At 45.6% G+C, this 17,181-nt stretch overlaps 1 protein-coding gene across 1 annotated transcript in view; it reads right to left on the reverse strand.

The window, feature by feature from the left end:
- The window catches only part of LOC135916407 (cubilin-like), an 82,236-nt gene that overhangs the window by 52,754 nt on the left and 12,301 nt on the right, over positions 1-17,181 (reverse strand). The window contains exons 3-5 of the mRNA XM_065449757.1: positions 13,302-13,443; positions 5,639-5,835; positions 4,664-4,996 (exon numbers count right to left, since the gene is read on the reverse strand). Of these exons, the coding sequence (XP_065305829.1) occupies positions 4,664-4,996; positions 5,639-5,835; positions 13,302-13,443 (672 nt within the window). The remainder of the gene's footprint in view (positions 1-4,663; positions 4,997-5,638; positions 5,836-13,301; positions 13,444-17,181) is intronic.

The following is a 17,181-nucleotide window of genomic DNA, read 5'->3' on the forward strand; positions in this document are numbered from 1 at the left end:
GTTCGGACTCTTTTTAATGTCAACATCTGGAAACAAGTGGATCGTCGTGGCCACGGGTTACCTCACTCGCTTCGCTGAAACGAAAGCTCTGCCGAAAGGTTGTGCAGCAGAAGTGACGAAATTCTTCGTCAAGAACATCCTGCTGCGACATGGTGCCTCAGAAGTCCCCATCACCGACAGAGGAACGGCGTTTACAGCAGACCTCACCCAAGCCATTCTGCAATACAGCCAGATAAGCCACAGGAAGACAACTGCCTACCATCCGCAGACGAATGGTATACGGAGCGGCTGAACAAAACTCTCGCCGACATACTAGCAATGTACGTACTCGACGTCGAACACAAGACGTGAGATGCCGTCCTGTCATACGTAACCTTCGCTTACTACATGGCAGTACAAGAAACAACAAAGATCCCCCCGTTCAAGGTGGCACGTCACCGACAAAGAAAATGTCGACGTCGCCGCCTATCTCCAGCGCGCCGAAGAAGCCCGGTTGCTCGCCCGCATGCGCATCAAGACCCATCAGAGGACCGACAGCCGACACTACAATCTTCAACGACGCTACGTGGAATACCAGTCCGGTGACCGTGTTTGGGTTTGGACCCCGATACGCCGACGAGGACTCAGTCAGAAAATATTGCAACGCTATTTCGGACCCTACAACATCATCCGACGTATCGGCGCACTCGGCTATGAGCTCGTGCCAGACGGCATTTCGCAATCACAGCGGCGCTGCGCACGGTCTGAAGTGGTCCACGTGGTGCGTCTTGAGCCCTTTTACGCACGCTGACGAACTTCGTCATTTCTTGTTTTTTTACTGCGGGTGTTTTTGTTTATTATTTTAGTTTGTTTGCAGCATCGAGACGATGCTTTTGAAGAGGCAGATACTGACGCGTGTACTTGTTAATCTTTATCGGGGGACCAAGTTTCGCCGCCTAACAAATGTTATCGCACAGCGCAGGACGCGCCTGTATAGATCCGAAGTTTCTCGAATGTTATCGATGGTTTTATGCTGTGTCTGTTGTCACCTACCCTCGTGTAGTCTGATTTCATTTATGCGCAACGCGAATGGTGTAGAACTTTCTGGAAGACACGCGGGCACTATCGATTACTCTGGAACATTTGACGACTGATGTATAAAAGCCGACACGCTTAACCCGCTGATCAGATTTCGACGATCGCCGACTGCGTTCACCGCTATCGTTGTGCCTTACGTGTAGCCTGTTTTTGCGGCACAGGTTCGCCCAATAAAATTTAGTTTCGGCATTCACAGTATTGCTGCTGAGTTCTTTATCCTAACTACTCCATGACAATATATAGAGCAGCGGGTGGAAAACGAAAAGAAGCTCTCGCGAGAGGTATTTCAGTCTTTCAAGTCTTCGAGTGCATGAATAATGTTAACGTGCCTGAAAAAGCGATCCCGTAACACTTGGATCTTGTGAACGTGTGGACGTATGCGTCCAATTAATCAGGTTCTGCCACCTCCATATGTTTCGGGCACTGAACACTTTTAATAAGAAACCTTCCTGGCTTATGATCTGTGTCATGACACCATGTATTTAAGGGCAGAAAGTAACGTGCCGCCACCCCGTCATTGACTCAATTTTACATCTGACATTTAATGGTATAGTACAACGCTTGATTATTCGGCAAAGCTGGCTAGCAATTAGCCTCATTGTCTACTGCTCGGTGGCTGAGCATAAGTTAGTCAATGGACAGAGCTTGTTGGGTCACCGACGAATCGAGAGCAGGATGCCTTGGATCAGGCGCTGTGCAAGCACGCGTCTTCGTGGTGCTGACTAGCAAAACACAAATCATTTAAGGATTTATCTGGCCCTGAACTCTTTATTGCGGCAGATTCTTACAGCGGACACCGCCATCTCTGAGTGCTCAGACTGTACCGCAAATAGAAGCTTCAGTTAGGCACTGTCTCACCGAGTAGCCACAACACGACCAACAGCGAGAGATATATCGCAGCCGTCTCAACATTTTGTTAGAAGCCCTTTCCCTGTGCAAAAGTTCCTTGGACTCTGGTCTTGCCCCAGCAACCAGAGGTTAGCTCTCAAGGCTCCACGGGATTTTCTCGCAGCCAGCGAGTTTATAAATTTTTTGTGAACAGTAATTTATATGCATTCTAAATTTCCTCTGTGTAGCCCTGACCTTTTCATGCTCGTGTTTTCTCAAAACACATGGAGTATTCAACCTTTATTTCACTCTTTCGCTATTTTCCACCAGGATCTGCGCAATTGCTCTATTAGCGTTTTGCTATTTCGTTATAGCTTTTTGACAGTGTTGTGTATTTTCATAATCTTTTTGTTGTTGTTATTATTAATCTTGTTGCTTTTCTTAAAGGGACACCAAAGCGAAACAATAAATCAGTTTGGACTAATAAAGCATTGTTTGAGAACCCTGCAGGCAGTCATTTCAAAATAATTGTTTGAATATTAGATGAAAAAATGAAGATCGAAGTATCAGTATTTGAATTTCGCGCCGAAACCCCAACGCCGACGCGTCAATGTGACGTCAGGACTCCAAAGTATGTTTTCACATTTGAGCCGCATTGGCTGAGAAAAGGTTACCGAAACTTGCTGTGTTTAATATTTGGTTCCTTTAGAACACAATGTAGTGAATCTATACCACTGTATAAGTAAGTAGGCCCTAGAAGATGCCATCAAAATCGATGACGTCGCAGCGACCAGGTGTGGGAATTTCGAACTTCAAGGAGGCGTCGCCACCCGCCTTTGTTCTTGCTCTTTTTCTGGCTTACCAAGCGTCTTATTGTGGTGAGAATGGTGTTTTTAGTGTGGTAGAAAGGTAATTTACTGATGAAGAAGAAATCATTTTTCTCTTTAGTGTCCCTTTAAATATGCGATTTCGGGATAGCCAGCAATTCTTGTGGCCTAAGTGGCAATATTTATCGTCTATAAGAAACTTAGAAGAAGACACCGACATCTTTTCAAGAACTTTGGGAAACAAGAACGGCAACAACAATAGCTTCTTTCTGATGGGCCCAGAGAAGCCCTCGTTTGCTAGAGTATTGCCTGCTGTGGGCAAGTGTGCGTTATGGGCAAGCCTCCTCAGAAATGGCTAATTTCTGCATGCGTTGCAATAAAATATTAGCGTGTACGCGACCAACGTTGCCGCTGGTGCTGACGTTCTTCCTCCAGCGGCGGTGGCGGAATTCTGTTGCTCTTCGCGCTATGGTGAGGCTCAGCGGGTAGCCTGACGATGGCGTAACGCAAAAGACGGACGGACGCAACGAGCACGATTGAGTTCTTTTGACTGTTGTAACAGTAATTGGCCTTACTTGGCTTAATTATCTGTTGGCTTGATGTCGTTGTATCGGACGAGCTCGATCATTGGCCGCTGTGTGAGGGCATCATGCTACGACATTTTGTTAAAACCAGAGACGGACAGGCAAATACACATGGTCCGTTAGAATGTCGCGACATTAAGGCCGAACGGAGCTCTACCCCCGCTTGAAGACTTTCTCAAGAGGTCTCATTTTTGCGGTGTTCTTATGTATTTTGCGCTCAAGTAGTTATTCCGGTCACTGACAAAGTGAAGACGCAAAGAAAACGACGTTTCACAGGCCTTACGAGCCTTCTTGGTCCTTCAAAGTATCCGTAAGGCCTCCGAAAGTCCTGACTTGGTCAGTGATCGAAATAATTTTTACAGCGAAGCCGTTAGCCTCCAGTTGGTCGGAATTTTTCGTGGCGTGCTTACCCAAAACGTGGCAGTTGGAAAAGAGGTTTGTGTTTGAGTTTCCGAGTAAGAGAACTATGTTTTCTTGTATATGCGAATTACAATCTGATGCTACCATGACTGTAGGTTATGTATCAGTCGTACTTTACGAATTCTATGTTATATTTCACTTTGAGAAATTCAATTAGTTCAATAACGCTCTTGAGCCAGGCAGAGGGCCTACAGGAATGAGGATGAACCTCGTACGGCAGCTGGAAAAAGGGCTTTATCTTTCAGTTTCCGCCAAGCAGAATTATGTTTTCTAGTATATTAGAATAAAATAGAATAGAATAACTTTATTTCCATCTACTTTATGGAGAAGGCTGCAAGTAAAAGCTGCTCCAGTAGAGGCAGCTTGACGAGGACCGCAGCTCCCCCTAAAGAATATTCGACAACAACATACTTGCAAACACATATGCATTATACATATATATACTCTCATGAACCCACATACTCGCATATACACATGCACACCCATACCCATACACATACAGAGCCACTGGTGACTATATATAGATCAAAAAATACTTATTCCTATAACAATCCGAAGATATCATGTCTGCAGCTTCTGTATAAGTCGTACTTTACGCATTTTCTGACGCATATACTTTTCAACATTAATTTAGTACAGTAAAGCACTTGCGCTTGGTAGACGGCCTAGCAGAATGAGGGCGTATTCTGCACTTCCGCACACTTGCGTGCGCGCGTGACGGGTGGTGCTTGTGTAGCGTCGTCCAACGTCACTTGGTGGGGCGGTACTTGTCTAACGTCCGCACCAGCTTTAACAAGGTGGAATGGAAGTGCATTTTTTTTTAGTGATCCCTGACCAAAGCAACTTTTGTCAAACCCTCGACAGCAACGTATTCTCGCAGACATTTGTGATGGCCGGACAGCCGATCCCACGGCGGCCCCAACTCACCCTGAGGTATTCGAGGTCGCAGCGCTGCAGGTTGAGCCTGGTGACCGTGAGCTCGACGGTCTGGTCGCTGTTTGCGTAGATGGTCCAACGACAAGTCGCCGGATAGGCGGTGTAGATGCCCTCGCGCGGGAACCGCAGCTTGCCGGCAGCCGCGCGGTGCTCCTCGTTGCAGCCGAACACCTTCCAGCTGACGTGCAGTCCGTTCTTGTCAAGCGGGCGGTCGCTCAGGAAAAGCAGCGAGACCGAGCTGCTACGCGTATGCACGGGCTCTGGGATCAGTTTGCCGCACATCCTCGAATGGCTGCGCACCTGGCCCTCGTTCTTCTCCAGGACCTGCGTGCGCGTTCATACTGACGAGAGACCGACAGCCACGACGGCGATGGTCAGCTCCGAGAAAACGTGAGAGTGATCCATTAGTCACACGGGCAGCCGGAGCATACACAAGGCCGCGTCATCAGATACCAACGTACACGTTAGCCGACGCGGTGAAAATGGTTGTGCGCAAACTTTTCTAGTTTGGCCCCTGTCTATTCTTGAGCGAAGCTATGTTTCACCAAAGAAAAGAAGAACTGAAGCCCAATACAACACTTGTTTTCGTTTCTCTTTCATTTATTGATTGGTTGATCATTATTTTTTACTTTGGAGTTATGCTCATTGGCAGAAATACCGAGCTGACGATAACGAGAACGAGAAAATTCAGTTTGACGCGGTGGCGATGCGCAGAAAGGCCGCGATCCGCATCGCCCCCATTTTTCTCAATAGGGCCGAATAAGAGTGCTCTCTGCCATTGGTTGACCGACTTGGCTAATGATGTATGTCTAGCATCAGTACTGGTTGGAGTTGGTTGTTACGAACAATTCTAGCACAAGAGCTTCTTTTGAATACGGGCTCAGGCTTTCAACAGTGCCTTATTCGAGTACCGCCATTAGCGCGTCCAGTGCACAAGTAATGCAAAGACCTGGCGAGAGGCCACACCTTCATGTACATGTGGCGGCACTTTGGAGGCTCGCCGACGAGGTCGAAGTAGTCGAAGGTGAACTGGTAGCTGTTTCCGCGAGCACTGCGGAAGCACCAGCGCCGGCGGCGAATGAGCATGTTCCTCTTGCTCTTGTCTTCGGGGATCTCGAGCAGGCCTTCGCCAGACGTGAACGTCCGCACGCACGGCGGAAGAACTGCGATGCAGACGGCACACGAGCCTGAGCAACGACGCCACTCCAATCGCTCAGCCTATGACGCTGTCAATTCTCTCTCCTTAAAAAGCCTCATCGGAGCCTCTGTTTTCAGCTAACTATCAAAGTTGTTATACGTTTCAAGTAGAGTGTCTTTGAAGAGATTGTTCTGGTTCATGATAGCTCTCGAAGCGGTAGAGCAGATCGGCTCTCCGGAACTCTTATCTTTCTATACTCTCTTTCCAGTCCCCCAGATTAGCGTAGCCAACCAGACACATTTCTGGTTAACATCCCTGCCTTCTCTCTTTATTTCCTCCTCCTCACACCCTCAACGCGTGCGGCGACTATAAAAATCTGCAGCGCTTGCCTTGCCTACCCCCTTGTGAGTAAGGCCTTTTCTTCACGAGCCTTCCTTTCTTTATATAGGGATGTCATGTGACGCTCCTTCATAGATTTCTTTCCCTTCCTCCACTACATAGGTAGGTATATTGGCCATACGTTTGACAGAGACCGTACAGTCGCCCAAATCTTTAACTGGTGTGCGGGAGCGGCGACTTTTCCGTGCGTCAGCGCCGTTTGACGGGGCGAGGCTGGAAACAGTCTGAGGCTAAGCGCATGCGGACAAAGCGCGCTCAGCTGGGCCCATCGTCTATTAGGCTGTTTCCAGCCTCGCCGCGTCATACGGCGCTGACGCCCGGAAAAGTCGCCGCTCCCGCACACCAGTTAAAGATTTGGGCGACTGTACTTAATAATGCCTGTTATTTTCTAGCTGAGTATATTGCGTCGCTACCTTATTGAGAGCAGTCAGCTGTGTAACATTCAAATTTAGGTAAATTGGTTTGAGAACACGCACGCACGCACGCACGCACGCACACACGCACACACACACACAGGCCTTGTGTGTGCGTGTGTGTGTTTGACTAAGTATAACTATTAAGCGAAGAACAAGAGACTAACACTCAATGACAGCTGCTAATAAATCTTTAAAAGTGATCAGTAACACCGTGGCTTACAGAAGTGTCTACTTGTTGTACAGACTTGACGGTGCTCCTTAACTTGTCACTGATCGCGGAGAGTGATCCCCCAATTGATAGCCAAGTATAGAAAGCAAACATGGATAAAATCACTGAGCAGGAAAAAGAAATAAAGACTCACCTGATTAGGCCACTACCATTTTCTGCATTTCCACTTTATCATAATCATCATCAGCCTATTTTAAGTTCACTGCAGGTAGAAGGCCTCTTCCTCCGATCTCCAAGCGATTCCAACTGGCGCCTGCGAATTTCTTAATTTCTTCACCCCACCTAGTCTTCAACAACAGCTAATTTCCCCGTTCCTTTCTTTGCCTTCATTGTATGTTGGCTTTATGTTGTCATAATTAACAAAACTGAGCCCCTAGGTTCCCTTTCTGCTCTCGTTTATTCATAGCGAGGGTCTCGAATCTGGCAGCCTTGATGTTATGAGGTACCATGCGAGGGTTTATTAGTCACGTGCCTACTCACATAGGATCACGTGTTACGTGACGGTATCGGGCAAAAAAGGATGTTCCACATCCACCTACCATGGCTCTGAGTTGCGCTGGCTAACACTCTTAGGGCTTGATCTAGTAAGCATAAATAACGAAGTTAGTGGACGAATTGATAGTCGTCGCCGTAGCACAATTGGCAGTGGAACGCACGCGTAATGCGGAGGTTGTGGGTGCGGCTCCCACTGGCGACACGTTATCTTTTCATCCACTTCCATTTTTCCCCGGTGCTTTCCTTGGCTTCGTTGTCTGCTGGCTTTATGTGGTCATGATCAACAAAATCGAGCCCCTTGGTTTCCACCCTTCTCCCGTTTATATATATATATATATATATATATATATATATATATATATATATATATATATATATCCTCGTAAGCTGCTTTTAATTTTTGCAAAAACTTTAACAACTCTTTTAAAAATTCTATGAGGTTTTACGTGCCAAAACCACAATCTTATGATGAGGCACGTCCTGTGGGGGGACTCAAAATTAATTTTGTCCACCTAGGGTTCTTTAACGTGCACTTAAAAACAAGTACACGGGTATTTTTCATTTGACCTCCATCGAAATGCGGCCGCCATGGCCGGGATTTTATCCCACAACCTCATCCTTTCCGTCTATATTGCTTTAGTGCCTTATTGCGCATAAATTTTGCATATGCACTTTTTTATTTGTCCTTTTTCTTGTTGTAATGTCGTTTAACATACGTCCTCGAACACGGCTTGACGCCACTTTCAGTTATTGTTCATTGCAGAACGTCTTTGTCATGCAGTCGTTTTATTTAACCACAAAGCAACAGCCAAATTATCATTCACACTTTAAATCTGCATACTTTTCATCAGAAACGACCACTACAATTATTTCAGTTCGTTTTGCATCCAACTTCAATTTGCCCGTGAAAATTTCTGCATCTTATTCTTACGGGGCGGTTACTTCGGGGTCATTCTTTTAAAGAGACGCTGAATGACATGGCGATTGTCTATGTATCAGAACATAAATAAAAAAGGAATACATTCTTAGGTGTTAAACGAGAGACAGGCAGTAGCGCGGCGCCTACTTCAGACAGCGTTCCCAGGTCTAGTAGCAATGAATCACTACGCACCGGCAATTTATTCAGGCAAATGTACATTCTGCAATAACAGGGTGGACTTGAGCTACATGCTCTGGGCCTGCCCGGAGGTCACCATGAAGGTCGAATTTCCGAACGGGAGGGGTGGGGGTTCGGGGGTCCTTTCCTGAGCTCCAACCAACAAAAACAGGCACTCTTAATCCGGCAGGCCGAAGACGCCGCCAGGGCCCAAGGGATCATGGCCGACATCTAAGTTGGGCACCCCCCTCCCCTGCAAGGGGGAGGGGGACCCTACCGCGAATTCACTGAAGTTTGTTCATCATCATCATCTGACGTTTTACGTGCCGGACCACGATCTGGTTATGAGGCACGCCGTACACTCCGCGTTAAGCTTTACCACCACCTGAGCTTCTTTACCGTGCTCCTATGTACACCATCGTTTTTTTTTTTTTTGTATATGGCTCCCATCGATAGGTGGCCGCCTGAGCCGGGATTGAACCCACGACCTCGAACTCAGCAGCACAACGCCACAGCCACTATAAGCTACCGCCTCATGTACAAGGATGCATCTGGTAGATATAGATGGGACGCCTCCTTAAAAGAATGACCGCCAAGCAACCGCGAGCAACCGCGCAGTCGTAATAACCAGATAGAGTTCGGTGGCAACGCGTAATGGATGTAGGCGCCTTGCTTCCTTTGAAATAAAAATAAATCAAGAAAGGGCATTTTGAGAAAGTATTTATGTAATCACTCATTTTGCTCGATCCTTTCTTCCTTATCGTACACCGTTCAGGGTCTGCCGATCCCGGTGGTGATAAAGGCTGAGCGCTGCTCAAACAACTGACGAAGATTTCAATTGAATCGTTTCAATTATCCGGCCTTGGGGCCAAATTCACAAGGGCTTCAATGCGTAAATTCTGTTTGCTACTGCCGGGTAACTTCCGCTAATATGGCCAATAAACTATGTACCTGTACCTGCACTTACGAACAATTTTAAGTACGCCTTTGTGAATGCGGTCCTGTTGGTAGAAATCACAAAACGTTTCCTTCAATAGCCCTTTTCGCCAATGGCCGGCCGGCTTCGCGAATGAATTACATATCCAGCGTCGCGATTGACTACAACACGCTCTTGCGAATAATTCTAACGTAAGAACCTTTTGTGATTAGGAACCCTGGATCCACATTCATAAAACGTTTCGCATAGTTTCTTAACTCTGGGACCTCCGATTGCTATCAACCTCGTTACTCTTCTGATGATGCATGCAAAAAGTCATCATCATCAGCATCAGCCTGTTTTATGTGCACTGCAGGACGAAGGCCTCTCCCTGCGATCTCCAATTACCTCTGTCCTGTGCCAACCGATTCCAACTAGCGCCCGCGAATTTCTTAATCTCATCGCTCCACCTAGCCTTCTGCCGTCCTCGACTGCGTTTCCCTTCTCTTGGCACCCATTCAGCAAACCTAGTAGTAAACCGGTTATCTAACCCACGCATTACATGGCCTGCCCACCTCCACTTTTTTCCTCGTAATGTCAATTAGAAGATCGGCTATACCCGTTTTCTCTATGATCCATACCGCTCTGTTTCTGTCTCTTAACGTTATACCTAGCATTCCTCGTTTCATCGCTCTTTGCGCGGACCTTAACTTGTTCTCAAGCTTCTTTGTCCGTCTCCAAGTATCTGCCCCATATGTAAGCCTTGGTAAAATGCACTGATTGTACACCTTCCTTTTGAACGATAGTGGCAAGCTTCCAGTAAGAAGCTGACAATGTCTGCTGTATGCGATCCAACCCTTTTTTTATTCTTCTATGAATCTCCTTCTCATGATCAGGGTCCCATGTGAGTAACTGACTTAGGTAAACGTACTCGTTCGGACTCTAGAGGCTGACTGACGATCCTGAAATCTTGTTCCCTTGCCCGGTTATTCCTCATTATCTTTGTCTTCTGCACATGAATCTTCAACCCCACTCTCATACTCTCTCTGTTAAGGTCCTCAATCATTTGTTGTAACTCGTCTGCATTGTTGCTAAATAGAACAATGTCATCGGCAAACCGAAGGTTGCTGAGATATTCGCCGTCGATCCTTACTCTGAGCCTCCCCAGTTTAATAGCTTGAATACTTCTTCCAAGCACGCAGAGAATAGCATTGGAGGGATTGTGTCTCCCTGTCTGACCCAATTCTTTACAGATACCGTCCTGCTTTTCTTGTGTAGAATTAAGGTAGCTGTGGAACCTCTGTAGATATTTTCCAAGGTATTTACGTAAGCGTTCTGTACTCCTTGATCACGTGATGCCTCTATGACTGCTGGTATCACTACTGAATCATATGCCCTTTCGTAATCTGTGAAAGCCATATAGAGAAGCTTATTGCACTCTACGGATTTCCCGATAACCTGATTAATGACATGGATGTGATCCATTGTAGAGTATCCCTTCCTCAAGCCAGCCTGTTCCCTTGGTTGACTAAAGTCCAGTGTTGCCCTTATTCTATTGGAGATAATTTTGGTAAATATTTTATATAATACTGGGAGTAACCTAATGGGCCTATAATTTTTCAATTCTTTAACGTCTTCCTTTTTGTGGATTAGTATAATGTTTGCATTCTTCCATTTTTTTGGGGACCCTTGCAGTCGATAGACACTTCGGATTAAGAGCCGCCAGTTTCCCAAGCAGTATGTCTCCTCCATCGTTGATTAAATCGACTGTTACTCCATCTTCTCCTGTCGCTCTTCCTCGTTTTATGTCTTGCAAGGCCCTTCTGATCTCATCGCTAGTTATAGGAGGAGCTTCTGTATCCTGTTCATTACTGTTTCAAATGTAGGTATCCTGACTCCTCTGGGTACTGTACAGGTCAGTATAGAATTCTTCCGCTTCTTTTACTATATCTTCGAGATTGCTGATGATATTACTCCGCTTATCTTTCAGTGCATATATCTTGGTTTGTCCTATTCCAAGTTTCATTCTGACTGATTTCAGGCTGCGTCCATTTTTTACGGCTTCTTCGGTCTTTCTCACGTTGTAGTTTCGGATATCACTTATTTTTGCCTTGTTGATCCGGGTTGGCAGTTCGGCGAATTCTACCTTATCTCTTGAGTTTGACGCTTTCATTTTTGTCGTTTCTTTAATAGGTCCTTTGCTAGTTGGGAGAGCTTACCTACTGGTTGCCTTGGTTCCTTGCCTCCCACTTCAACTGCTGCCTCTGAAGCCAACCTAGTAACGGTTTCATTCATTAGCTCTATGTCCTCATCATCTCTCTGTTCTAAGGATGCATATTTGTTTGCAAGTAGCAGCCTGAAATGGCCTGCTTTTACCCTTAGTGCCTCTAGGTTTACCTCTTTTTTCTTGACCAATTTTACTCTTCCTCCCCTCAAATCGAGGTGAATCCTAGCCCTCACTTACTTATAATCCCTGCACTTTACCCTACCTATCACTTCTACATCCTGCACTATGTTCGGATCAGCAGAAAGCATGAAGTCAATTCCATTAGGGCTTTTCCAGGTGCACTTTCTTTTGTGACGCCTCCTGAAAAAGGTGTTCATTATTCGAAGCTTATTCCTTTCTGCGAAACCTACCACATCTCTCTTGTAGCGTGCCTAGAATCGACGCCGTAGTTGCCAATTGCTTATTCACCAGCCTGCTCTTTCCACACTTTTGCTTTTAAGTCGTCCGTTACTACAGTATACTGAGTTTGCACTTTTCTCATCGCTAATTCAACATCTGCATAAAAGTGATCTACTTCCTCATCATCGTGACTGGATGTCGGAGCGTATAGGCTTGCGCTACCTCTTATCTATACCTCTTATTAAGTTTGATTAGGACTACAGATACCCTCTCATTTATGGTGTAGAATTTGTCAATGTTGTCCACTATGTCCTTATGGATTAGGAATCCTACCCCGTATTGCTTCTGATTTGGGATACCTATATAGCAGAGGACATGTCTGTTATTCAGCACTGTATAAGCCTCACCAGTTCTTCTAATCTCACTAAGGCCGATGATAACCCAAACAATGTCTGATAGTTCCTCAAAGAGTCCTGCTAAGTTAGCTTCACTCAAGAGGGTTCGGGTGTTAAACGTTGCAAGGGTCAGTTTCCATTGGCGGCCTGTCCGGATCCAGAGATTCACTGATGGCCATGGGTGTATTGGAGGAGTCATTTGGGAAGCAGTGGCCGAATACCGCACCAGGGATGCCAATTCCTTTTCTGGTGAGGGAGTGTCTTTGTTGAAGCTTAGTGGGCCTTCCTAATGTGGTTGTACCTGGATTAGTATAGCCCTACTCGCTCTCGGCATCTTTTGCCGGTGACAGGCGTCACTCCAAGCCTGCGGATGTTTACGCAACGCAAAAAGTAAAAAAAAAAGAAATTCAAATTGAACACCTAACTTTTTCCCTGAAGGTTTAGGGTAAATGAAAAAAAAGCAGTCCTAACAGTAGTAGTATTTTTTCTCGTGCCTTTAGATTGTCAACACATTTAATCTGCTCATTGATACTGTGTGGTAATAAGCTCCAGTATGAAATGATCACCCAGGTTTCTGCAAAATAAGTGAAAGTTTGATTCATGAATATGTAGAAGCCGAGAAAAGTAGTGGGTAATAAACATTCATTTCCCATCAGCACCTCCGTCACATCGACCGAACGGCTGTGCCTTTCTTCACTGGACTTATGTAACGTAGCAACACTTTACAGAGGAAGAAAATGACAAGACGAAAAAGCGCACAAGGAGGGCTTTAACTTAAATCGTGAGACATAGTTCATAAAGACGCAATTTCCTGCAGGTGTTATTTAAATTGTTGTTTTTCGTGTATCACAGGCCGCCGAGCTCGGCCTTTGACGAGTCTTCAAAGAAAAGAGAATAAAACTGCAGCCACGTTACTCACCAAATCTGTATGATATGTTGAAACCTGTTCCAGACATACTTGCGTCCGTTTTGAGAACGACTGTAACGAAATTTGTGTCCAGGAGAATAGGTTCGACCGCTCCTTTTCCGCAGAAGGTCTTCTTCCAGTTTCCAAAAGAATACTGCTCGGCAGGAGCGAGAACCGGAAATAAGAAAGAAAATAAGAGAAAAAATGATGCAGTCGTTGGGGTATTACTAAATCTCGTACTGTCACCGACACACTTAGCCTGAATACGCAGAACAAGCTTCGGTGGCGCTATTCAACGAATTTTTCAACACACAATTGTGGAAAGAAGATAAACCAAAGCTATGCTGTTGCTATTTTGGCCAAGCCACCGAAAAGCTCAAGCTTATTCTGCAGGGCAAATAGAAGCCGATCAAGAGAGAGAGAGAGAGAGAGATGCAAATGAGAGAAAGGCAGGGAGGTTAACCAGAGTTAACCAGAGGGGAAGGAGAAGCCGAAGAAGGAAACGATGATAATGTTCTCCTCGATTGACCCAGGCACGCTAGCGGATAGACGGCAGCCATAACAAGAACTGCGACACCAAATTCATCCCCATCGACCTTTCTCGTTCCTAAAATTGCGCAACCCTTGGCCATCGGAAACAGCACAGCGAGAAGTATTCAACGCACCTGAACAATTCTTTGACCAACCCAGGCATATTAAACATGTACTATATGTTGCCGTACTGGGTACTGGGTGCGCACAATCTGCTTCATTTGTGGGTGTTTGTTTTCCAATATGTGTGTCGACTCATCCTTGTGTAGTCAAACCCGCTTCTGAGGATTGAGTCTATGTGTGTGTATTACGCCATCCGTGTATCTTCCCTATCAGCACGCCTGTTGTTATTGATGATGACAATGATAATGATGATAATGATGATTTATTGCGGGATGGATGAATAGACGGATGGATGGATGCTATCAGCGTCCCCTTGAAACGGGGCGGTGAGTTGCGCCACAAGGCTCTTGTTATTTTGCCTAATCTCCTGCCTATGTTTAAAAAGACAGAAAAACACACACAAAAAAAAAACAGAATTTCCAGCAGCAAGCTTTCTTAACCACTATAGGGAACTCTGTTTTTGTGCGCCTCTGTTGTCTGTGATCTCCCAATTTTTCTTCCACCAAACTTGCAATCGCCTCTTACAAATCTCTATAGCGGACATGTTTACTTTTCCCCTGCTATCGATGATCCCAAGGGCCTCCACGAAGCCAGAGGTGCCTAAACCGACCATTGGGTAGATATGTTCACATTCTAATAAAACATGTTCCATCGTTTCCATAGCTTTGCCGCAGCATGCGCATGATTCTTCTTCCTTGTTGTACCTCGCTTTATAAGTGCACTTTATAACACATCCTGGGGCCCTATGACGTAAAACTATTCCAATATGTTAATTTCCATTCCAATCTCCTGACGTCAAGTTTGCGTAACCACACACGCAAACATCGGGTGGTGACCGCAGGTTTGTCTGAACAAACCAATCAAACGCTCTCCTCGTTTAAAGGAGGTCGCTTTTGTTTGCTTTAAAAACGAATGACATCGCCTACACTGAGCGGCTTGTCTTATCTAAATGGCTGACAAGAGGAGAGCAGTACACTCAAGTGGAGAGGGATTCGATGGGGCCGAGCCAGTGCACTGAAAATCGATAACCGGATGAAGAGGGTAGTGCCAGCATCTACGATTGGTCCCCTTTCCCTTACTTAGCTTGGGGTGGCTGGTGGAAAATGACGGCGGCATGCAACGGGAGGTTAAGAATGCCGCTAAAACGGATCCTCAGCAAAGAAGAGTTGGCAGAGCGAAGTCGTAAACCTGCCGAAAGTGCTAGAACACGCTACACGGCCACGCAAGAAGTGTTATTGTACGCAAACAAATCCATGCTCTCTGGCAGGTGCAAGTAGCGAGTGCCTGAACGATCGGCTGTAGCCATCATTTATTTTTTCAGAACGGGGCAGCCTGCGGCTATTCAGACAGAAATGCAGTTTTGTTCGGCTTATTAATGTATTTTTAACGCGTACACGTCACTTTGACGCGGTGACTTTTCGTGCTTTTGTTATGTCGCGTGATAAGCAGGTGACGTGGGTGCAGCCCGAAAACATTTGGCCAATAGTCGAGGGCTAATGGCGAAAAGGCGTCGAATCAAAAATAACTATTTTTCTTTTGTTCGGTCCAGCCTTGCATAATCAGTGTGTACGCGTCCTATCAGATGGAGAGCTGTCGCGGTTTTCGTGACGTCGCTTGACAGACAGGCGAAGTAGGGGTGGTTCAAAAAAGATTTTTATCAATCGCCGAGGGCTGATTTGAAAATTGGAATAGAAAAGTTTGGAATAACTTTACGTTATAGCGCCCCTGGCCTCGCTACGAAAAGTAAAAAGCTTCCCTTTGCGTTATAAAATGTTTCTTTGCTGATTTCATCTTTTTCTCCTAAGTAGTTATTCTAACCAGGCTTCTTTTCCATTGCCGTCATGCATAAGATTTTCTCAGCCTCTCTGTCTTTGAGTTTCACGTTCTTTGTTGCCATGTTATTTGCTATACGGGTCGCATATTTGCTCTTCAGTTTCCTGGTTCTTTTCCTCCACTGTGAATAAATGTTTTTCGTGTACAAATATCTGAACAATCTAGCAACCCATTTATTATCTTCATTTTCCTAAGTCTTCATTCAAAATCAATTTTACCCTGAGCTTCTCTCACTCAAAACTTGACCAGCCCATATCACCCTGCACGGCTTCATTTGTAGTGTTCGCGTGAGCGCCCAATGCGAGGCGCCCCACTGACCTTCGGTTGCCATCGAGTCCTTACTGTATCCCTGACTTCAAGCTAACAACCGCATTTCCAAATGTAACTCCTGGAACCGCAACACCTTTCCACATACTCCGAAGCATCTCGTATCAGTTGTATCCCCATAACTACGCTGTGTTGCATTATGCTCGCATTTCTCTTTCCTGTCAATATTATCGTTTTTCCTATCTCTTCAGATATCCAGTGCCTTTGTTTATCCATATACCAAGGTTTTGTATTCTTTTACTTGAGGTATTTCCTGGCCCTGTATTAAGACTGTCTACGCACTGTTTTCATTATATACCATAAAACCTGAACGTTTAACGCTAAATTTTAATCCTAAATTTTTAGCTTCTTGTCGACAGATATCAGCCAGACGTAGCATATCACTTAGTTTGTAAGCAAGTAACACAAGGTTAAGCAAGCAAGTAACACATAAAGCAAACCTGGAAGCTGCTGCTCTACTGTGGTGCCCGCCTATTCGTATGAGAGATTAAACCCGGTACTGCTTCTCTTTAGCGCCCTTTCCATCCTTACCATGTGCATCAAAAACAGCAGTGGCGATAAAGGACACCCTTGCCTCAGTCCTTCGTTGATATCAACTTTATCCTCGCTCCTCATCCCTTCCCATTCAGAGCAAACGGTATTTTCTAGGCAAATATCTCTCAAAAGCTGTATACACTTGTCGCCTAAGCCTTCCCCTTTAGCCGATGGAGGATGGATGGATGTTATGAGCGTCCCCTTTGGAACGGGGAGATGGGCTGCGCCACCAGTCTCTTACTATTATACTGCCTAATGCCCTACCTAGGTTAAAAAAGAAATAAAGACAAAAGCCAATATGAACTCCCACAACCACATTTTCTGACCCCCTATTGCGAACTTTGCTTTTGTGCGTCTCCGTCTTTCTTTTTTTTTTTCGTTTCCCTACTTTTCTTCCACCAATCTTCCAATCGCCTCTTACTAATCTCTATTGCGGACATGTTTACTTTTTCCCTGCTCTCGAAGAACCCAAGGGCTTCAAGGAGACCAGTCGTGCCTAAATCGACCGCTAGGCAGGTGTCTTTACATTTTAATAAAACATGCT

This window comes from Dermacentor albipictus, chromosome 1 (assembly GCF_038994185.2).
Source record: "Dermacentor albipictus isolate Rhodes 1998 colony chromosome 1, USDA_Dalb.pri_finalv2, whole genome shotgun sequence".
Classification (NCBI taxonomy): Eukaryota; Metazoa; Arthropoda; class Arachnida; order Ixodida; family Ixodidae; genus Dermacentor; species Dermacentor albipictus.